Genomic DNA, 19,355 nt, shown 5'->3' with positions numbered 1-19,355 from the left:
CATTTAGTCACATGATATACTTCATAAGTAACACCACACCGTGACAAAGTGAAACAACATCAGAGACAGGAGACAATAAATAAGAGCAGATGAAAAAAGCTTTATTGTCACACCAAGCTTCAACATTAACAAATTTAGAGTTTTTGACTTCAAGCTCAGAATGTGTAAACTATTCATCAAGGAGAACAAGTAGTGAACTCACTGATATATAACTTATTAAATATCTTCATTTGGCAGGGTTGTACAAGGGCGCGGGAACAATACGGGAGTGAGGAGGCGAGGTATACTTCTCTCTTTTTATTTCTTATTTGTCTCATTTTCCCGCCTGTGGTCGGAAAGTAACACTGGGAACGACCGACGCAAAAACAGATCGACAGCGGCTGCTTCTAAATGGAGTCTTTTGCAAGTAAACATTCAGCTTTCACAAACACAACAATATAGAGCGATCGGTCATGTGGGATGCACAGGACGGTAAAGTAGACAGAAGAAAGAAGAGAGGGGGCCGAACAATGAGAATAACCCGGACAGTCCTACTTCAACGACGACACATTCACACTGGGAGAGACTGTCCACTGTGACGCTCTCTTCATGTCAGGTGACGACTCTTAATACATTCCTTTCATGTAAACCAAGATATATGCACTCGCACTTCTCAGGTTAATACTTGACTCTCTTCTTTTCCACTGTCATCATTAACAGTAGGGATCACTTTTAAAAAAAATAGTGGATTTTGTGATATCATCATTTTTGCATGTAAACCAATCATACAGGACAAACACCTTTAAGATTATACGACCGTTTGGCAGCCTGCAGGTTAAGCAGCAACGGGCCTGCAGAGGCAGTGTGGAACACGGAGCGATCACTGCAGCTCAGTTCAGCGAATACATAAAGAACGCTCGGCTGCAACAGCCAATGAAGATTCAGCCATGCAGGGGAGCACCACCAACAACACTTAGTTCAGAATAACAGAAAAAGAATGTGCTATATTACAGTGTTTCAAACTCAAGAGGGGGAAAGTCCTGATAATAAATGTGAGGAACCTCGAAGCGTCGCGTCATCCTTGGGTCCTTCGTTCAAGGAAAGAATAAATAAACAGCAACCATGAAAAGGCATCCCAACGGTCTGTCTTTGAGGAGGGAGTTCTGTGCATGTAGGCTTACGTCCACGCCGGGAGTGAGTTCACAGAGGGAGGCCAGGAGAGGTCCGAGGGCAGGGCTGGAAATGCCCAGTCTCTCCTCCGGCCAAATCAAGACAAAAGAAGAAAAAGTGCATCTCAGCTAGTAGTGCAGTGCGTGAGGAGGCACACGTATGGGGAGGCTGGTGAGTAACGAGTGTGTGCGTGTTAGATGAGTTAGTGCTGTGTTGTAGTTTTGGTACCCGAGTTCCTCATTCCAAGCTTGAGCTACGCACATGCTGTTCGTTTGTGGTTCTGGAGGTGCAGACCAGAGGAGTGTCTTTAATTACTAAAAGATCCACCGTCTGCGTCACTGGATCTTCCCTGGAGCTGACCGGGGGTGGATCACTCACTTACTACTGACTGGAGGAGTCACCCTGTAAGCTACGTTTGGCAACATTAAGCCAACGTCGTGGCTTTTTCTTTTTCATAGCTTTGAGCAGCATTTCATGTTTGACTAGACACAGTCTACCTTCAAAAAATAGATACTTCTTTATACCAACTGTCACAGTAATCATCATCCACTGCAAGTATTTTTACTAAGTTTGACAACCAAGGAGATTGAGAGGCTCGGCAAGCAGCGTTACAGATATCAGATACAACAGGAACACCGATAATGGCAAGCGGCAGCTTCAGCAAGCGCTAATTATCATTCGAGCGCCAAGTGACCGGCCCATTTGATCATCGGCGCGTGACGACAGTGTGGCACAATTTACTGACGAACAACGCCTCGTCAATCTGTATGTATGGCAGCATCATCAGTCAAACGTGACGAGTCACGTTATCGACATTTAACTTCGGAGAAGAAAACGTCACCAGAGCCGACTGAATGACAATGGAACACTGCCGAGGATGAGCACTGGTGTCTCTCGGGTTCCCTGTGACAATACAAGGGCGTGGCGTGTGTGTGTGTGTGTGAGTGAGCGCACAGTTGGTCTCTCAACATGTGGAAACACCACAGAGGTGAGCTGTGGGTGTGATGACATCATCTGACCAGCAACTATGGGGATTCCCTAACAAAAAAGAAAAACCACATTCTCTTTCTCTAAACTCACTGCACTTCTGTCTGGAATAGATGGGAAGTGTCTCTCTCTCTCTCTCTCGTTCTCTCTCTCTCTCTCTCGTTCTCTCTCTCTCTCTCTCGTTCTCTCTCGTTCTCTCTCTCTTTTTTGCTTCTACCTTCATTTTTTAGCTCAAGCACAATGGCAGCGAGGTGTGAGGGCTTCAATTCAGACGTGAAGGTGAGCGGGAGAGACAGCTCGTTAAATAATGAATCTCCAACAACATAAACAGAGGGCGGAAAGAAAAATAAATCACGACAGAGGTACTGTTGGTCACTGCATGCAATGCAAAACACACGCCGCCCACATTCATCAGAGAAAGATAGATTAGTTGATTTGTATGGCGCCCTCTAGGGGCAGTGGAGTTTTGCAAAGCCCTGTTAGGAACTGAGGAGAGAGGAGAGGAGATGAGGACCTAGGCGCGCTCCAGCAGCCACTGGAAGAGGGGGATGCGGTGCGGCTCCCTGCCCGGCTGCGGGGCCTCGTCTCTGGCCGGCGGCTGGCCGTGCGTCTGGCCCTCTTCGCAGTAGCGCAGCAGCGTGTGCAGCAGCTCTCCCACCCGCCACTTCTTCTCCCGAAGCCTTTGGACCACCGCTGCGAGCTGAAAGGGCACAAGGTTATCGTTCACTTCCACAATCAAAAGGAGGCCGCGGGAGCTTTATCAATCGTTACTTAGATTTACGAGTATTCGTGCACTGCCAAGAAATGAGACGGGGGTGAATGTGTCAGGGATTCTCACTTGTCATGTCTCATAAAGCAGAGATGTGACAGTAGTGGAGCCGCTTTGGCTAGTTGCCAGAGGAGAGGCTAATCAAAGATCAAAGTGATCTTTAATTGGGACAGGGCACACAATCAACCTTTGTCAGAGGTTTTCTCTCGCCGAGTTACATTTTATTTTCAGTCTTAAGATTCATGAGGACAGATGCAACGAGGCGATTTGGAATAAGCCAAAGCTCAGAAGCAACATTCAAAGATTACAACACAGAACTGAATATGAACTGTAATATTCAGAGAGGGCAGAGGTCCCCATGTGCTCAGCTATGAAGCTATTTCTGAAGGTTTTTTATCTGTGTTGTTGAGGATGGATTGAATTGTGTGTTCATTGCCCCATGTATATTGATTTAAAAGTTTTATAATTTTTTTGACAGATTTTTAAATAAATGAGAACCAGAACTATGATATATTATACAAGTCGCTTTACTTAATCGTTGCATGAGCGGTTTGTCTCCACAGCGAAGAGGAAACCAGGACACCACGACACAACCTTTAAAACCAACAAGCTTTCATCGAAGCAGTGCGACGCGCTGATGTTTCATAATAAACACCGCCGTGATGGTACGTAGTGACCGCGTTCAGAACGGGCCGAGGGCAATCACCTGCTGGAGCTCTCTGTCGGGACCCAGCTGGACCTGGGGGATGTCGGCCATGGAGGCCGCCACCCACTGCAGCATGCTCCTGAGCTGGGGGTCGAGGGCCACGTGTGGAGGGCCGCGCCCGAACTCCCTGACATCCGAGTTCACTACGACCAGCGCGGTCCTGGGAGCCTGCACCTGAGTCCTGCCCACGCAGAGAGTCCCTGCAGCACAGACCAACGTGGTTCATTCAAGGTGACTCATCCAGTGAGTCTCTTTCTACAAAGCATTGTCATGAGACTGGCTCACCGAAACACTGATCAGACACATTAGCGTGCTCTGCTCCAGTACATCTCAAAGACAGACGGATACGATCAGCGTTACATGTCGCGGCCCTTTGCTCTCTTTTCCCACAGTACAACAGACCCAACAAGGAGTCCCCCCCCCCCCTCTCACACACACACACACACACACGCACGAATGACTGAGGAGGGAGTGGAGTGGTTGAATGAGCATTAGTGTGTCTGAATACGGGGGTGGTAAAATTCCCGGCTACAACACACTCAGACAGGCAGACAGACGCACACAGCCGGCCGGAATCAACGGCAACTGTTCTGAATCTCAAAGAGTGGAAAGAGCGAGACCTCAAATTAGGAAGGGGGGGGGGGGGGGGGGGGGCGTCTCTTCCCTATGTCCCTCTGCTCTCCAACAGTGATCTCTGTTAAACGGAACTATAAGGAGAGTCCTGTTCACAATAGCTTGTATTGAATTCGAAACCTCTGTGGTCGCAGCCATAAAAACATCCTTACCGCTGGATTCCTCTTTGACCTCGGCCTCCCTGTCCTCCGTATGGTCACTGCGGGATGGGAAATGTCACACAGGTTAGTGAGAAGTAGGAAGCGGCCGGGGACACGAGGCTGCATGCAAGGAGACACAGACGACAAGGAGCATGCTGTCACACATGTCGAGGGAGGCGTCTTTAGACTGATTGTGAAGACACGATGAGTCAGAGCACTTGATCGGTGTGAAAGTTGATTTATCCATTCTGTGTGATGTGCCAACAGGTAAACAGTAATTTCTCAACTTTTCATAAGATTGTTAATCGCGGTGTTGTTGACACGGCCCACAGCTACAGACCCGTTTACGTCACTGCTCAATAGAATATCAGGAGATCCGTCTCTCTCCAGGAGGGAGACGCCTTTTACTGTTTTCATGAATAGGATCATGAAGCAGCGATGACTTTATCAAAGCAGAGGACTAGAAACTAAGAGACACATGGCAGCAACTATAAAGTCATGCAATAAAGGACAATAACTGAGTCGTATCACATTTATCATCTTTGGCCTTTAAAGGCAGAGCCTGAGGTGTACAAACCCACCAGTGAATTTGCTGCAACTGGCAACTAATAGCAAATGTTTTGTTGTTTTAATCAAAGTTGAACAGAATGAGCCGACGGTGACGTACTGGAACATGTATTTTAGACCGTACAGGACAGTATTTGTTTCTAACAATCTCGTTAATTGACATGTTTAAAAAACCTGAATCTGTGAGAAACCTGCCACCTCATGGCCGGCTCTGAACTGACCAACTGTTTGGTCCTCAGTGCTGGATGACGTTGTCTAGTGACGGAGGAGTGGGCGACACAGTACTGTTGGTATGAAATCCCCGGTTACTGTTCTGCATCGTTTGTGAGAAATGATCATGTAGTTGTAAAGCACTGATGTCTGTGGGAAACTCCCACATCTGAGAAGTGAATTCTGTTAAAATAAAACCCAGGACACATTGTTGTTTAATAGGTTCAACGTGTAATGCCTGAAAAACATGAATGCCTGACCTGAGAAAACAATGGGATTGTTATAAATGTCTGGCAGTGCGGATTCAATGCTGCAGTATGGTTTTATTTTAAGTGAATTGAACCTATTAGTGGGTTTGAACAGTTGAATAGCATCAATGTAAAGAGGGCAAGACCCCTTAAATATCACGGCACTAGACATTATTCTATTAAGCAACAACACAACATGAAAGCAGCAAAGCTGAGGCAATACATCGCATGCAGACATTACAATCAACCAGCATATGTCAAGCCTGTTTCTGTTTACAGCTTTGTGTGGTCATGCAAGTGGCTGGTGGTTCCTAGTATGAGACAAAGTATAAATCAAAATGCCATTGCACAATCTTCTAAATCATTTTCACATGATGAGGCAGCTTCCTGGTTCCAATTTTGTGCTGAGATTTTCCACTGATGGATCCGTTACACGTCTGCAGACTTAGATTTGGCTTCATAGTAAAACTATTTCTTTGTCTCATTCTGGGTAAACCCCCAGGTCTTACGGGCTTCTTACATTTTTTTTATTTTTTAGTCAAAAGGTTGCTGACCAACCTGTCAGAGGGAGAGAACGACATGCGGTCCTCACACGCCTCCCCCTCCAGGCCCAGACTGCTCCAGCTGCTGCTGTTCCCATTGCTGCTGGAGAGAGAAGGCAGGTAACGAACGCACCACTGGAACACCGACGGAGGCTACTTGCTAACGAGCGCTACCGAAACGGAACAGACATCAGGACGTTAGACGTGGCGGCAGTTTCATAACGAGCCCATCTATCATGTAGCTTCAACAAACAAGACTCAGGTTGAGGATATTCTTTTTCTGGCATTTTGGAATAATCCAGAGTAGGGTTCTCGTAATGATGCAGATTTTTCCCACTGAGTCATCTGTAATGTTGATCGAGACCATTTGTTGCTAAAGGCTTACAACGTGAGATCATGACATTCTTGTCCTTAATCCTGAGGGTTCCGCCAGGACAACCAGCTGGCAACAGCAGCACAGCAGCACACACAACATCTGTAATTAGTCGATGATTAGCCCGCTGGCTGGAACCTGCACACGGTGGTGTGCGGCTGAAGGGAGGAACGCCTCTGATACCTTCTGTTAATCTGCATTACCTCAGCTGCAGCTTTCTCTCTGCGGTTTGAGTGAGTGACACATGTTGAGTTTCTTCATTTAGTCAATCGTCACGCTCAAGTGTCCCGATGACACCTTCAAGGTGCGTTTTTTCCTTCCATTATTTAATCTGCTTAATGAATTGCCCATGGGGGACTTTGCTCCGATAGAACCACTGCCTGAAGTGATGAGAGCACTCAGAGACACACCTTTAGGAAATATGATGATACATTAACTTGGCCCTGATGGCAAAAATAACTAGATGCCAACACATCGTGCTCTTTGAGGATCTTGGGAACGGATCTCAAATGTTGTCCGTTTTGCTTCCATAGAGATGTCAACCTTTCCCAGAAATGTCAACAACTTTGACTTCCAGAGGCTGGACACATGATACCATGTCACTCACTCTGTCCCACTCACATCCTGTTTTAGTTTTTTTGCATGCATACACACAAACAGTGACAATATCCATCTAAGGCCAATTCTGTCACAACTACTACTTGGTGCGTATCCCTGTGGTGTATTTCACAAACATTCTGAGAACAACTTGGCAGCGGAGACAACTACATTTAATCTCAAACAACATATCCGTTAAAGCTCACGTATGATGCAACAACCGCACAAATTAGAAACAATTGCATTTTGGCAGTGAAGTCAAAATGAGGTTGGCAAACAACACACTGTGCCCTGTGCTGATCTTGGGAAACCTCCACTCTAGAGGCAGCCACGGGAGACGGCTGCTGTCCAACACTAGCAGGAAAAGAGTGTTTCTGTAGTGCTCTGGGTCCGAGGAGATGAACAGCACACATCAACACTAAAGTGATTCGTTAAGTCCAGAGTGCATGACCGCACAGGAAAATAATTCCACTGCCTCAAACTGAAATATCAAACCCACGTCAGACTTTTCCCCAGAGAACTCAACTGTGCCATTACCGGTGCACAGCTTGTGACCAGTGTGTTCAAATTCACATGGTATTTTTTCTACACATCCTATGTTATCTTATCTGACTGTTTGTTTGTTGTTGTTCTTTTATAGAACCCATGATTAGATTGTTCACATTTAAATAAAGAACCGAATGAAAAACATTGGCATTTACCACCCTGTTGGAAAGAGATACCCTATCACCTCCGGGAGACAATGGGAAGACAAAGCTGTACCCAGTCCACAGAAGGACTTTCAATAACTCCTACTTTGCTCATTGATCAATACTCTTGAGTCAAATCACACTGTGGATGTCTTATTGGCACCAATAAAAGTGCAAGAGGGAAAGACTATGAGAGCTAAAAGTAATGAAGAATCAAATTCCCCTGTCATTTCCCAGATCCACACACACACACACACACATATCACAATCAAATACATGGTTCAGTGTCTGGTGATCTGCAAAGTGCATTCATTATCTACCACGACAGTGGAATATGGACAGAAGGGGAGATAACAGCAGCGTGCTCTACAGTTAACCGGATATTTCGTATGCTACGTATGAGAAGACCAGTGCTTGTTTACCTGTCACTGAGGTGGAGGAAGCTGCTGTTGTCGTCTAGGTGCTCATCCTCAAAGCTCAGGTTGGACCAGCTGCCCAGACTGTCGTCTCCTACACTCAGCTGCTGGGACACAGAGGACTCAGCGGCTTCCCTACCTGGGAAGCTAAATGCACGGAGAGATGAAAGGACACAAAAAACACAGATGATGAAAATTCTCTGTGAAATGTGAAATAGTAGCAGCTTTAAAGTACCATTTTTTCTTATATGCTACAACATCTATGCATTTAACATGACAGAACAGACAAAAGCAACTACTAATGTGACTCTTGATGCGGTTACCTGATGTTGCCGGTCTGGCAGATGTTGGACAGGGCCGACGTCATGATTTCAGCAGTGAGGCTCTCGGCGTAGCTGGTTCCATCATGGCCGATGCCGCTGTCAGCGTTGAGGCTGGTGTTGCTCAGCTCACGTTTAGCGGTGTTAATTGCCATGGACACCATCTCCTCTGCGAACACCGCCCTGTGGTCCCGGTCAATGTGGATCTTGGGAATCTCCAGGCTAGAGAGCCGCTCAGGCCTTGCCTGAGATTCCGGCCCCCTTCTGCTCCTCTGTGATACGGACTGGCGGTGGTGCCTGCTGGGTTTGGTGCAGTACGGGCACTCCTGGACCTGACAATATCGGCATGTCCTCTCCACCATTGCGAGGCCCAGTGATGGCCCCTCAGACAACCTCTGGGTGTGAGGGTGTCTGTCCTGGCCTTGGGTCCTCTGGTGGTCCCGGGATGAATGTCCAACTGACGAGCGGCTCATCTTCAGAGTGTCATCAACTATTTTCCTGGCATAATGCTCGACGACCTGCATCACCCGACTCCTGTAGCCTCCATCATACAGGCTTCCTGTACTGTGGTAATGCCTGCTCTTACCCTCCTTGGACAACAGGGGGCAAGAGAAGGCGCTCCTGATGAGACTCTCTGCCATGTCTTCCAGTTTGGATTTCTTGTACAGACAGGAGTCAGTGAGAGACTTGGGCAGTCGTGCAGAGGAAAGATGCAGCTTGCGTGTCACATCGCAGGTGATGTTGTAGGCTAAAGACTCTGCGAAGTTGACCAGATCCATGTACTCCCTCCGACTCTGCTCTTCAGAGTCCTTGCAACTACACTGAGCATCCTTGCCTGAGGGACAAACCACTGACTCTGCCCTGTCCTTGGGCGGGGCTGCTTCACAACCAGAGGCTTTCCATTCATCTGGCAGCGACTTGGACGAGCAAAGGCGGGTGCTGGAGGATCTGTGCTTGATCTTGCGACTGGCATGAGCCAAGCCCAGTTTTATGGAGCGGTAGGCCAAGCGGCTCGCATACTGGTCCAGGACCAACTCCCTATTGCCTCCCTCTTTTTTCAGCACCCTGATGAGGTATCCAGCATATTCATCCGTCACGCTCTCACAGCTAGGATACTCAGAGGACAGGCCCGAGCTGGAGCTGGTGCTTGAAGTGGAGGTGGGAGACCGGAAGACGGAGGCTATCAGGTCATTAGACCATTGCTCAGCCAGCCTCCCTACCCTCCAGTCTCTGTTCTGGTCTGTACTGGGTTGAGACTGGTGTTGGTGGTGGTGATGCAAGCATTCAGAACCAGATCTGTCAAAGCTTCTTCTTCTGTGGTATGGACACGGCTGTGCAGAGCTCACCATCCTCTTCACATCATTGATGACCTCTCCAGCCACCTCCCCGGCATAGACCCACAAGGTGTTCAGGGTCTGCTCTGAGAACTGAGCCACGCTGTCTCTCCTCCTCTCGCCACCCTTGCTCACCTCTCCCTCCTCCTCTGCCACTCCCAGGGTGTCCATCTCTGTGGCCATGGAGACAATGTGGCAAGCCAACCGCTCAGCATAGTGGAGAGCTTCCTTGTTGGACATTCTGCGAGCGGACATCTGGTTCACTTCATGCCGGCCACCCACCGACTCTAAACATCCGTTAGTGCCACCAACACGGCCCTCTTCTGCCAACTCGTCCTCCTCTTCATCCTCATTGCCGTCTGCCTCCTCAGAGAGAGACCTCATCAGTTTGAGCATGAACTCAGCCTTGTCTGCCTCGGGGGTTACGTCTTTTGGCCCTGGGCCGGGCTCAGGCTGATAGTGAGGAGTGGGTGGGGGGGTAGCAGGGGAAAATTCCTTCGCCAGCTTGCTTTTCAGCTTCTTGGAGAACCGTTTTATCTGTTTCTCCTTGGACACCTCACTGGGCTGCTGAGGGGTAGAAGGGGGAGTGCCAGGAGTCCCACCGGATTTTTGCCCGGAGTTTGGAGCCGAGTCATCCCCAGGAACAGATATCCTCCTTTGTCCACCCATCTCGGTACCCGGCACATCAAGAGTATCCATCATCACAGGATGTATTTCAGCCACTGCTCTGGTCCTGGGGTCTACCTCACAGCCGGGTCTCCCCTGGCTATGAGAGCCTGCCTGAAAAGAAATGTGAGGAATGCTTTGGTCTGTTGCTGGGTCATATCTGAAGCCAGCTGCCTGCTTTGAAGGGGAATCTGGAGCCTCATAATTAAACTCGTCTTGCTTAGAAGAAGAGTCCCTTCTGCTTCCGATCGTCTTTGTGAAGAAATCAGCACAGTCACCAAAACTCGTCTTCATCTTAGATGCAGTTATTAGCTCACATGCCTCAGTTACTATCATATCCACCATGTTGCCAGAGATGTTTTGGAATGGAGACTTTCCTTGGGAGGGGTCTTCTCCAGGTGTGGGGGTCTGCGTTCCATGACTGTGAAGGCAAGTTTGGGTAGATGTGGTGGTGTCGGCAGAGGATACAGTTACTATTTGGGGGCTGGCCTGTGGGACATCCGATAAGCTAGACACAGGACAGCTCTCCTCAGAATCCTGGAGGTGGGAGAGGGCTTGGCCTGCTTGGGGCACAGGAATACAGCTGGCCATGCCGGATACAGTAAACAGGGCTTTCTTCACCGTGCAGGTAGCATCCTCTCCTGAGGGCCCAGGAACCGCTGCAGCTGAGCTGGCACTTAAAACCTGCTGGTTGGCAAAGGTACTGCAGGTTTGAGCGCTACCGTTCTCTGCACTGACGTAACAGATGTTGTCCAGAGACACACTAATAGCCGCTTGGCTAGTGAAGGCAACATCAGCCTGAGACAGCTCTATGAAGGCCTCTTGGATAACTGACTCAGACAAGTCTGAAGCATAGGAGGAAACCACCTCCTCCTCCTCTTCCTCTTCCTCCTCTTGCCCGCAGCCAAAGGACCAATCACTCGGGGTGAGAGGGGTTGAGGGGTGGGAGAACTGACACACTTCCATAATGCCCTCAAACACCAACTCTTCCGCCAGATCAGCTGCAAATTGTGTCACAGTGTTGTGGAACATCTGCTTTTTCACCGTCAGGAACTCCTTGAGCGCCCCAGACACAGCCTCTCCGACCAGGAAGCCAGCTAATCCGTTGATTGCTCGTTCTTTTAACACAAAGGCATGGCGCATGCCAATCTCATGGAAGGCCATTTGAAACACTGAGGAGGTGAGCCTGGCAGCTAGGTGACACAAGGTGGTGGTACAGGAGGATACACCTTTTTGGAGGTCTCGCAAGGCGCTGCCCAAGCTCATCTCCACCAGGTCAGTGGCAAACCTCTGAATGCCGTCCTTCAGAGACTGGGACTTCTTCTGCAGCGTGGCCACTGTTACGGCCTCTTGTATTTCTGAGAGCTTCATCAGGTAGCCCGATGGGTTCTGAAATTCCTTGTGGCAGACGCAGCTGAGATTCTTGTTGTCGCTGATGTCAACAGCAGACTGGTAGCCACACACAGATCCTAGAATTTCTTTGGAGAGACTGCTCGCAAAGTCTGAGTAGGTCTTATACAGAGAGCAGAGATCCTGGGGTTTACGTAGCTCTGAGCTATCCCGTCCATCCTCATCTGCCTTCCAGAAGTATGCCAGCGGTCCACTGGAGTCCACCAGCGGGCTGAAGGCTGACGAGCTGACGGGACTAAAGAGTGGGCAACCGTTCTCCTCAGAGGGGATCTGCACGGGTCGAGGGGAGTCAGGCACCTCAGAGTGAAGCGAGTAGGGAGAGCCTGGTTTCAGAGGTGTGGGTTTCTTCACATTGGCTGGGAGGGTGGGCTGGTCAAAGCGGTGAGGATTCATTCCCTTGGTTGAGCAGCCCCTAGAAACATATTTGGATGCGGTTGGGGCACTGACGGCGTCCAGAGGCAGCGCCAGAGTGCAGTTGTCTGAGCTCAGCTCCTCCAGGTCATCAAACTGGTCAAAGCTGTCGAAGAATTCACTGACTTCAGAGTCTGAGTCTTCAACTCGCTCTCTGGGCCCCCCTGGAACCTGGGGGATGTCCAGTTTGGCCAGCAGGCTCTTCTGGTAGCCCACCTCATCCAGGAAAATGATTGGGCTGGGGCTGGAGCAGTCCGACTCCTCCGATTCACTGACATTATTCAAAGGCGAGGGGAGACGAGCTCCGGGGCTGCAGTAAGTCCATTGAGATTCTATGCATGATGACTTCTGCACTGTGACAGATACATCTGGACCAGACTTATGCAAATTCTTCTTCGAAGATGAGCCTATGATAATGCGGGCGCCTGCGAATTCCTTTTTTCTCTTGTGGGCTGGGACCGTCTGTGATGCCACATCACGCTTTCTAAAAGGGCCTTTCAGATAGGAAGCTGCGGAGACGGACAGGAAAAGGAGACAAGGAGACAAAACGTTAACCACAAACGAAAGCTGACTGAAAACATGCTCATCCATTGTGCCTTTATACGAGTGCCATCGAGCACTGAACCACTTTTTAAAACGATATCATGCATAGATTATGGCGGTATGATGAACGGAGCAGGTTTAAAATGTACGTCTCAATTTTGGATTTAGCAGAAGTATCTACATTCAGATGATGGCTGACAAGATATTCCACATAAGAGACCCAAGGCTACTAAATAACACCAAGCATTCGCTGTTTAACCTACAGGGATGGTCTCCGGTGTCGTCCTCCTCCAGATGCTCCAGGGCCGTGACGAAGTCATCCTCGATCGATGAGACCGACTGGTTGGTGTCGTCTTCCTCCGGATGACCGGGCTCAGCTGTGCCCCTCTGCAGAGCCTGGAGCTCCAAAGCATAGCGGACGCCTGCCACGTAACACCCGAGCAAGCCCACCAAAGATGCTACGCTGGCTTGAGGGCAGACACTAGTGCTGGGATTATGCCTCAGCACACACACGGCCTTCAACCAACACTGGAGGCGGAAAGAGATGAAGAGGGAAAGAGAAAAGAAAGGAGGACAAGGGAGAGAGAAATACTGAAAGTTAAGCCTGGTGATTTAAATCAAATCAACTTTTGTTGTTACACATGTACACAGCACAGAACACACAGCGCCCAGGGAGCAGATGGCGGTCTGGTGCCTTGCTCTAGGGCACCTCGGCAGTGCCCAGGTAGCAAAATGGCACCTTTAATCAGCTGATTTAGAGAAAAATGACAGTATTTGTAACCAACACAGTCTTTAAACTGTCAAAGCGATCATGTCCTGCAATCAGCAGCAGCAGCTGATAATGTGAAAGATCTGCGCAAACTAAACTGAATTCACATGCGATGTTTCTTATCCTAATCTTACAGGAGGGCGGAGAGAGGCTGGTCGTGCATTGTTATGTCTGCACTCTGATTGCGAGTTGATCTGTTGCATGTGCAGTAGTACTGCCGATAGGTGGGAGGTCTCACTATGTGAACCGACAAAACCACAGAGTGAGCTGCAGGGCATGTGTGTACCCAAACACTGCACACAGGACCAAGGACTAGGCTGGAAAAACAACATCTCGGTCCGTCCATCCCACCTGCACTTCTTCAAAAGGCTGAGAACGACTTGGTGTGTCCGTTTACATGAAGGGACAGGTAAGGCCATAAATATGGGGAAACCATTTCGTCAACAAATGCAAGAATTTTAGGAAGATACAACAAAAATGGCGCACCCAGAAAGTGATTCAGTTTTACAAATTAAACATTTAAAAACTTGTCTTCATTCAAGTACTCAAATGTGCATGTTTCTAGTGTAAATAAAGATTTTATTTCACTAGCACTTGTTGAGTTTTAGGGTAAGGCACATTTTTAAGGGAAATGATTAAAACAGGAGCCAATGCTATTGATCTAATAAAAGTATTCTCTTAAAAGAATCATCCTGAGCCACTGGTGCTTTTTTTTTTTTAAATAAAGGAAATAACTTCTTGTTAGGATACATGAGTAGAGTAGCTCATTCTTACTTCCTCTTATCATTTCCCCTCACTTCCCCTTTACTCAAAACATGCTGACTGAGCACATTCCTTCAATATGACAGATCCGTCACCCACCTGAGGCCCCGCGTCCCGGTGCTCTGCCAGCCTGCGGGAGTCTTTGAGCAGCAGAACCTCGTCATTTTTGAGGCTGTGAACGTGGAGGGACCTCAGAAGCTCACACAGCCCTCCAGGCATAGAAAACAGAGCCTGGGGAAGAAGAAGACACAAAATGGCCATCAGTACCGCATCAGAATTGTATTTAACAAGTGAAAGTCTTTTGTCATAACTCCTGTTTGTAATTATGAAAACATACCTGTTGGGTGACATCATCCCCCTCACATTGGCCAGGCAGACACACAAAATGAATCTGAAAGAGCACAGTTGATGGTCAGTATCGCTGCGCCTGGTGTTTGACGACGGCTGTGCTCTGCACATGTTTGCCCTGCTGTTTGTGTGACAAACCTCGGTCAGCCTCGTGGCGTCTCTGGTTGGCAGCTCCAGGCCAACGCTGCACAGCTCCTTCTTGTTCCTAAAGAGGCTCTTCACACACTGCGGCCCACCGTCACGCACGGTCTGCAAACACATGCAGCGTTAATAAGCCCCAAGTACATGGTTACCCAACAGAAACAATGAAAAATCAATGTGTATGTGTGCATCACTGTAGGATGCATGAAAGATGAGTGAAGAAGTTGTGTGCATCTTCTTTTATATACACCTTTGTGCATTTACACTTCCTTAAATATAGATCCTGGCTCATCAGATTGTATTCAAAGCGGCATTTAAAACACTTTACGATCCTGTTGGCCTAACATTTACATAGAAACTCACAACTACAGATAACAAACAAACACAAAAAGGACTGTACGTTGTTGTCATACTCAATTCAAACTGGACAAACAACTACGACGAGATATTTTGCATTTTAACATTGACATCGACATCACAAGTGGAAGTAAAGTCCAGCAGTCAGTCAGTGTGTTTCAATTTGTCCGGCAGAAATGCTTCTTCATATAAATAAATATATAAAAAGCAAATGTCAGATGTCATGGCAGCCATGGAGAATCCCTGGAGAGTGGGGCTGGAAATCCCCCCTTTCAAAACATACAGTACACAACAGATATTTTCAGAATAAAATGCAGTGTCCCGGCAGACAGACCTCTTTCCGGACTGAGGCCCTGGACCTTATGGGGACTCCTCTAATACGTGCACAGGCATCCATAGCGGCAGAGAGCTGCACGTGGCTGGCTGACCGGCCGCTCACCTGCAGGTAGAAAGGTGGAAAATAGAATCAACGAATCCGCAGCAAGTAAATAAAACCAAATGTTGAACGTGAGATCTCGATTGCTGCTCCTCAGCTGTCACACAACAAATCACATGACAAAGCAATTACAAGTTGTGTGCTACGAGTAGACAGAGAGACATCCCACTATGTCCCCATCTGCTGTTGCACACACACATGCCAAAACAGGAAGCATGAGGTGACAAAGTCACAGGTTCACAGGCAACAAAGCGCTCCGTCACTGCATCAGTGCCATTCACTGTTATCAATGGGATCAAGCCTGTGAAAGGGATTACGAAACATTTCGGCACAGGAGGCCATACAGTTAACCTTGTGGGTTGTACCTCCATTTCTTTGAGATTATACAGCTAAACTTGTAGACCACATTGTTTTCAAACCTGTGTGAAAATAACCTGAATAAAGCTCTTGAAAGTAGGCCTAGACTTGTCCTGCTGGCGAGGATCAGCTATAGTAGGCCTGGCTTCTTTTGATATTCTTTAAACAGCCAGGCCTGCATCAAAGATCAAACAGCGAGGCAAAGAGAACAGGGGTGTGTGCTCTGACTGAGCAGGGGAAGCACACTCGGTAAGCAGCATGAGAGAGCGGGTAAAGGAGGCAAAAATATTTACAGTGTACAAGAAGCAAAAGTTTCCCAAGAAATCCAAGCCTCTCCTTTGAGGTACGGTCCAAAGCAGCCAGAGGAGTCTAGACACAGGCAGGCGGTCCCATTGATCAGCCCAGCCTGCATCCTGAGAACCAGAGGGGCAGCATACAAGCCACTGGCTTCCTCTGGCGATCCAGGACCTCCTAGCTTCTCATGGGTGCTTTGGTGGGCTGCGCAAAAACAACACGGCCAGCTGCTGCTGCTGCCTGACCTCAACTATGCAGCACATCCCAATTCACTCACAAGGCAAGCAGGCACAATGGCGTCTATTATGGCTGTGGCTATCTGGAACAGAGATGAACAACATATCTGCTTTTTTTTTTTAGCCTGGGATGTTTCATGTTGGGTTCACAGCTTTAGTATTCAGCGGTATGCTAATTGGCCTCCATCACCACCTTGTGCAACTGATGTGGTCACATAATGCCACATGTATTCGGTATTAGTCATATCGTGGAAAAACTGCAATTAAGTGTAGCTAAGTTTCGGCTTAAAGAAATCCTCAAGTGCTGATTCATGAAACGCATTATGATTGTTTGCACAAAGATGTCATGAAGCTCAGCAGATCCTGCCAAAAAGATTCAAAGGGGTGTTTATGATCATCTTAGAAGGGCGGCGACAAAACAACCTGTCAAGGCCAGAAACTGTGTAGTCTAAAATGTTGTTTGGTTTCAGAGCTGATGTGGGCCAACTTTTGAGCATGAGTGTGGGTGGCCGGAAGGATAGATAAACAGAAACGGAGAGAGAGAAAAGCACAGCCTGGAAGACTTGAGAAAGACTCGATCTGAACCCGAATAACTTATCTTTCCGATATGTGAACTAGTCCTTTGTTTGGTTGACCAACAGAGAGACAGCAATGTGGTGCTGGTTGCATTGAGACAAATGTTGGAGCAGGAGATGTGCCATAGTAGAGCTATTTTGAATGAAGATATTCACGCAACACATAGTGGTTTACTGTTTATATAGTTTGTATAGCAATGCTCTCAATGTCAAATACAGCAAAAATGCCAAACATTCCTTGCTCCAGTTTCCAATGAGTCCTTCTAATTACATTACATTGAATTATGTCTCGTCATAGTTGGAACAGCACAGCAAGTGTTACTGATAACATTAACGATGGCTCTGTTCTGGTAAAGTCAGTGGGCCAGCTCGGACAATACCAGGGCCCATGTCATGTCAAACGTCTTCCTTACATTATATTATGAGGATTAACTAATTGCCTCCGTCTTATATGATAGGGCTTCATTATCATCAGGTTTTGGGCCACCTTGTGTTATAATTTGCAGTCCTTCTCCATAGAGAATACTAGAACAACTGCTAAGACACACTTTTGATGTAATGTCCTTTGATGCAGCAAATCAGTGGACACATCTTAAAAATGTCAGCGTACTGATGTCATACATTCAAGAGCTACGTTTAGGTCTTGGCTACAGATAGATTCTATCTAATTTTAGGGTGTCACCTCGGTGGTGGTCCCCCTGACCACCGCTGCAAACAGGGTTAAAACAAATACCAGACATTTAATATGCAAGACACCATGTTGTCACTGAACATAACTATTGTATTTTGTACATTTCTTCGTCGTTGCAACGCGATATGTTGACGACCTACTGCCTAAACAACAGACTGGCTGTTATATTCTGCACCTCTAACGTAACATGTAACGTTAATAAGCTAATTTACGTTACCAAACCCTGTCTGGAGGAATGACAAGCTAACGTTACGGCTTGTGGGGCTGGTTTCCCTCCGCAGCAGCAGGCCACACTGTGGATGCTGATGTTGTTTCACGACCACAAAAACAACACACACACAAAACACGGTTAACTCGCTGGACAGCCGCAGCGCATTATGCAGATAAAACACTTAACAAATCCATCGTAAAATTCACAAAGCGACAGTCAAAACAACGTCAAATTAGCCAGCTTGCTAAGTTGACAGGCTGTCAATCATCCGGAGGCTAGCATCGGAAACAGGCCTGTGATGTCACCTTTATTGTCGTTAGCTCACACCTAGCCACCACCAAGCTAACGATACCGTTAAAGTTAGATTTAAATACCTAAACCAGCTGCAATATGTGGCCTTTTTTCTGTATGTTTCCAAACATAGCTGTGTGGCGTTATTAAGAAGTAATTTTTGCCTCACCTCTCAGGACTCCAGCAGTGTTGACGGTGTCGCCGCTGTGTTTTTGATGCGCGAGCGTAAAAGATTCGTCCGTTTTGAACTCTTCTTGCCAACAGTATCGTAACTGAAGGGACGCTTCACCTAATTTTCTGAATTTAAACCGGGTCAAATAACTATTTATATCCTTCCCAAGCGACAGACCTTCACTGAACGTTGGATGAGTTCAAAAACATATATACAGACTTTACCGTCTTACGATTTGATTTCACCAAATCTCACAAATGATTCGGATTCCTCATTTCCTGTGCAACACCGCTCTTCCCATGAAAACAAGAGTGACGAGGCATCATTAATCGCACGCCGAGCAATCGATGTGTGTCGCACTCTGTCACTGTCGAACACAGAACAATCAAACTGCGGGGTGTTTTTTTTTATGGCTTTTATGTTCACATATGTCTTGAAGAATTTCATTGTACACAAAATATATAAACACACAAACTAATACAGCAATGAAAAGTGATGATACATCATTTAATTTATCCAAATCTTGCACTTAAAATGTATTTTAAAGCCACACCTGATTCATTCACAGTACAGTGTAAATACATTTTAATTAATTCCATAGCACCATTTATGTATGCCGACACAAATTGCTGCTTTGAATTTGTACATTTACACAGTTGTATTGCTGAAAATGCTGATGCTATGCTCTTGTGTCATTAATTAGTGATGAGTTGCATCCTTCCCATAAACATATTTCTTGAAATTGACAAGAAAACTGTATCTAAAATGTGTACAAGGAAATTAAAGCTCTTTGATTGGTTGTGGTGAATGGAAAGGAAACAACGTTAAATGCCCATTTTAAAGAAGAGAGAAGTTTCCAACAATATTGCCAAGCAGCAGTATAGATTGGCCATTTAATGGGTTCCACCATTTGATTGACCACATTTTGAGATCATGTTAATGGCACTGCATATTTAAAAACTAATCCGGTGGCTTCCAGGAATTTATTGACATCCCGACCATTTG

The 19,355-nt window shown here is 47.2% G+C and overlaps 1 protein-coding gene across 2 annotated transcripts; it reads right to left on the bottom strand.

Annotated features, from left to right (window-relative positions):
• Window positions 1-80: 80 nt before the first annotated feature.
• Window positions 81-18,465, bottom strand: akap11 (A kinase (PRKA) anchor protein 11). 2 transcript variants are annotated; one of them, XM_079276950.1, is made up of 12 exons: window positions 18,348-18,465; window positions 15,422-15,526; window positions 14,728-14,838; window positions 14,579-14,632; window positions 14,341-14,472; window positions 12,974-13,238; window positions 8,350-12,676; window positions 8,033-8,173; window positions 5,968-6,051; window positions 4,397-4,443; window positions 3,612-3,811; window positions 81-2,836 (listed from the first exon to the last, which is right to left on the bottom strand). In XM_079276950.1, the coding sequence occupies exons 2-12, from the start codon at window positions 15,482-15,484 to the stop codon at window positions 2,651-2,653; spliced, it is 5,610 nt and encodes a 1,869-aa protein (XP_079133076.1). In that variant the 5' UTR covers window positions 15,485-15,526; window positions 18,348-18,465; the 3' UTR covers window positions 81-2,650. The 2 variants fall into 2 exon arrangements, with proteins under 2 accessions (XP_079133076.1, XP_079133077.1); XM_079276951.1 differs by lacking the exons at window positions 81-2,836; window positions 3,612-3,811; window positions 4,397-4,443 and having other exon boundaries at window positions 6,011-6,121.
• Window positions 18,466-19,355: the final 890 nt, after the last annotated feature.

This window comes from Melanostigma gelatinosum (assembly GCF_949748355.1).
Source record: "Melanostigma gelatinosum genome assembly, chromosome: 10".
In the NCBI taxonomy this organism is placed as follows: domain Eukaryota; kingdom Metazoa; phylum Chordata; class Actinopteri; order Perciformes; family Zoarcidae; genus Melanostigma; species Melanostigma gelatinosum.
This window is presented reverse-complemented; position numbering and strand designations above follow the sequence as displayed.

Excerpts from the sequence above, each read along its gene's own strand:
- akap11 (XM_079276950.1), bottom strand. The coding sequence starts at position 15,484 with ATGGATGCCTGTGCACGTATTAGAGGAGTCCCCATAAGGTCCAGGGCC. Across the intron at positions 8,174-8,349 it reads TGCCAGACCGGCAACATCAG|CTTCCCAGGTAGGGAAGCCG; the intron begins GTAACCGCATCA and ends CCGTGCATTTAG. Across the intron at positions 3,812-4,396 it reads GGTCAAAGAGGAATCCAGCG|GGACTCTCTGCGTGGGCAGG; the intron begins GTAAGGATGTTT and ends TCTGTGCTGCAG.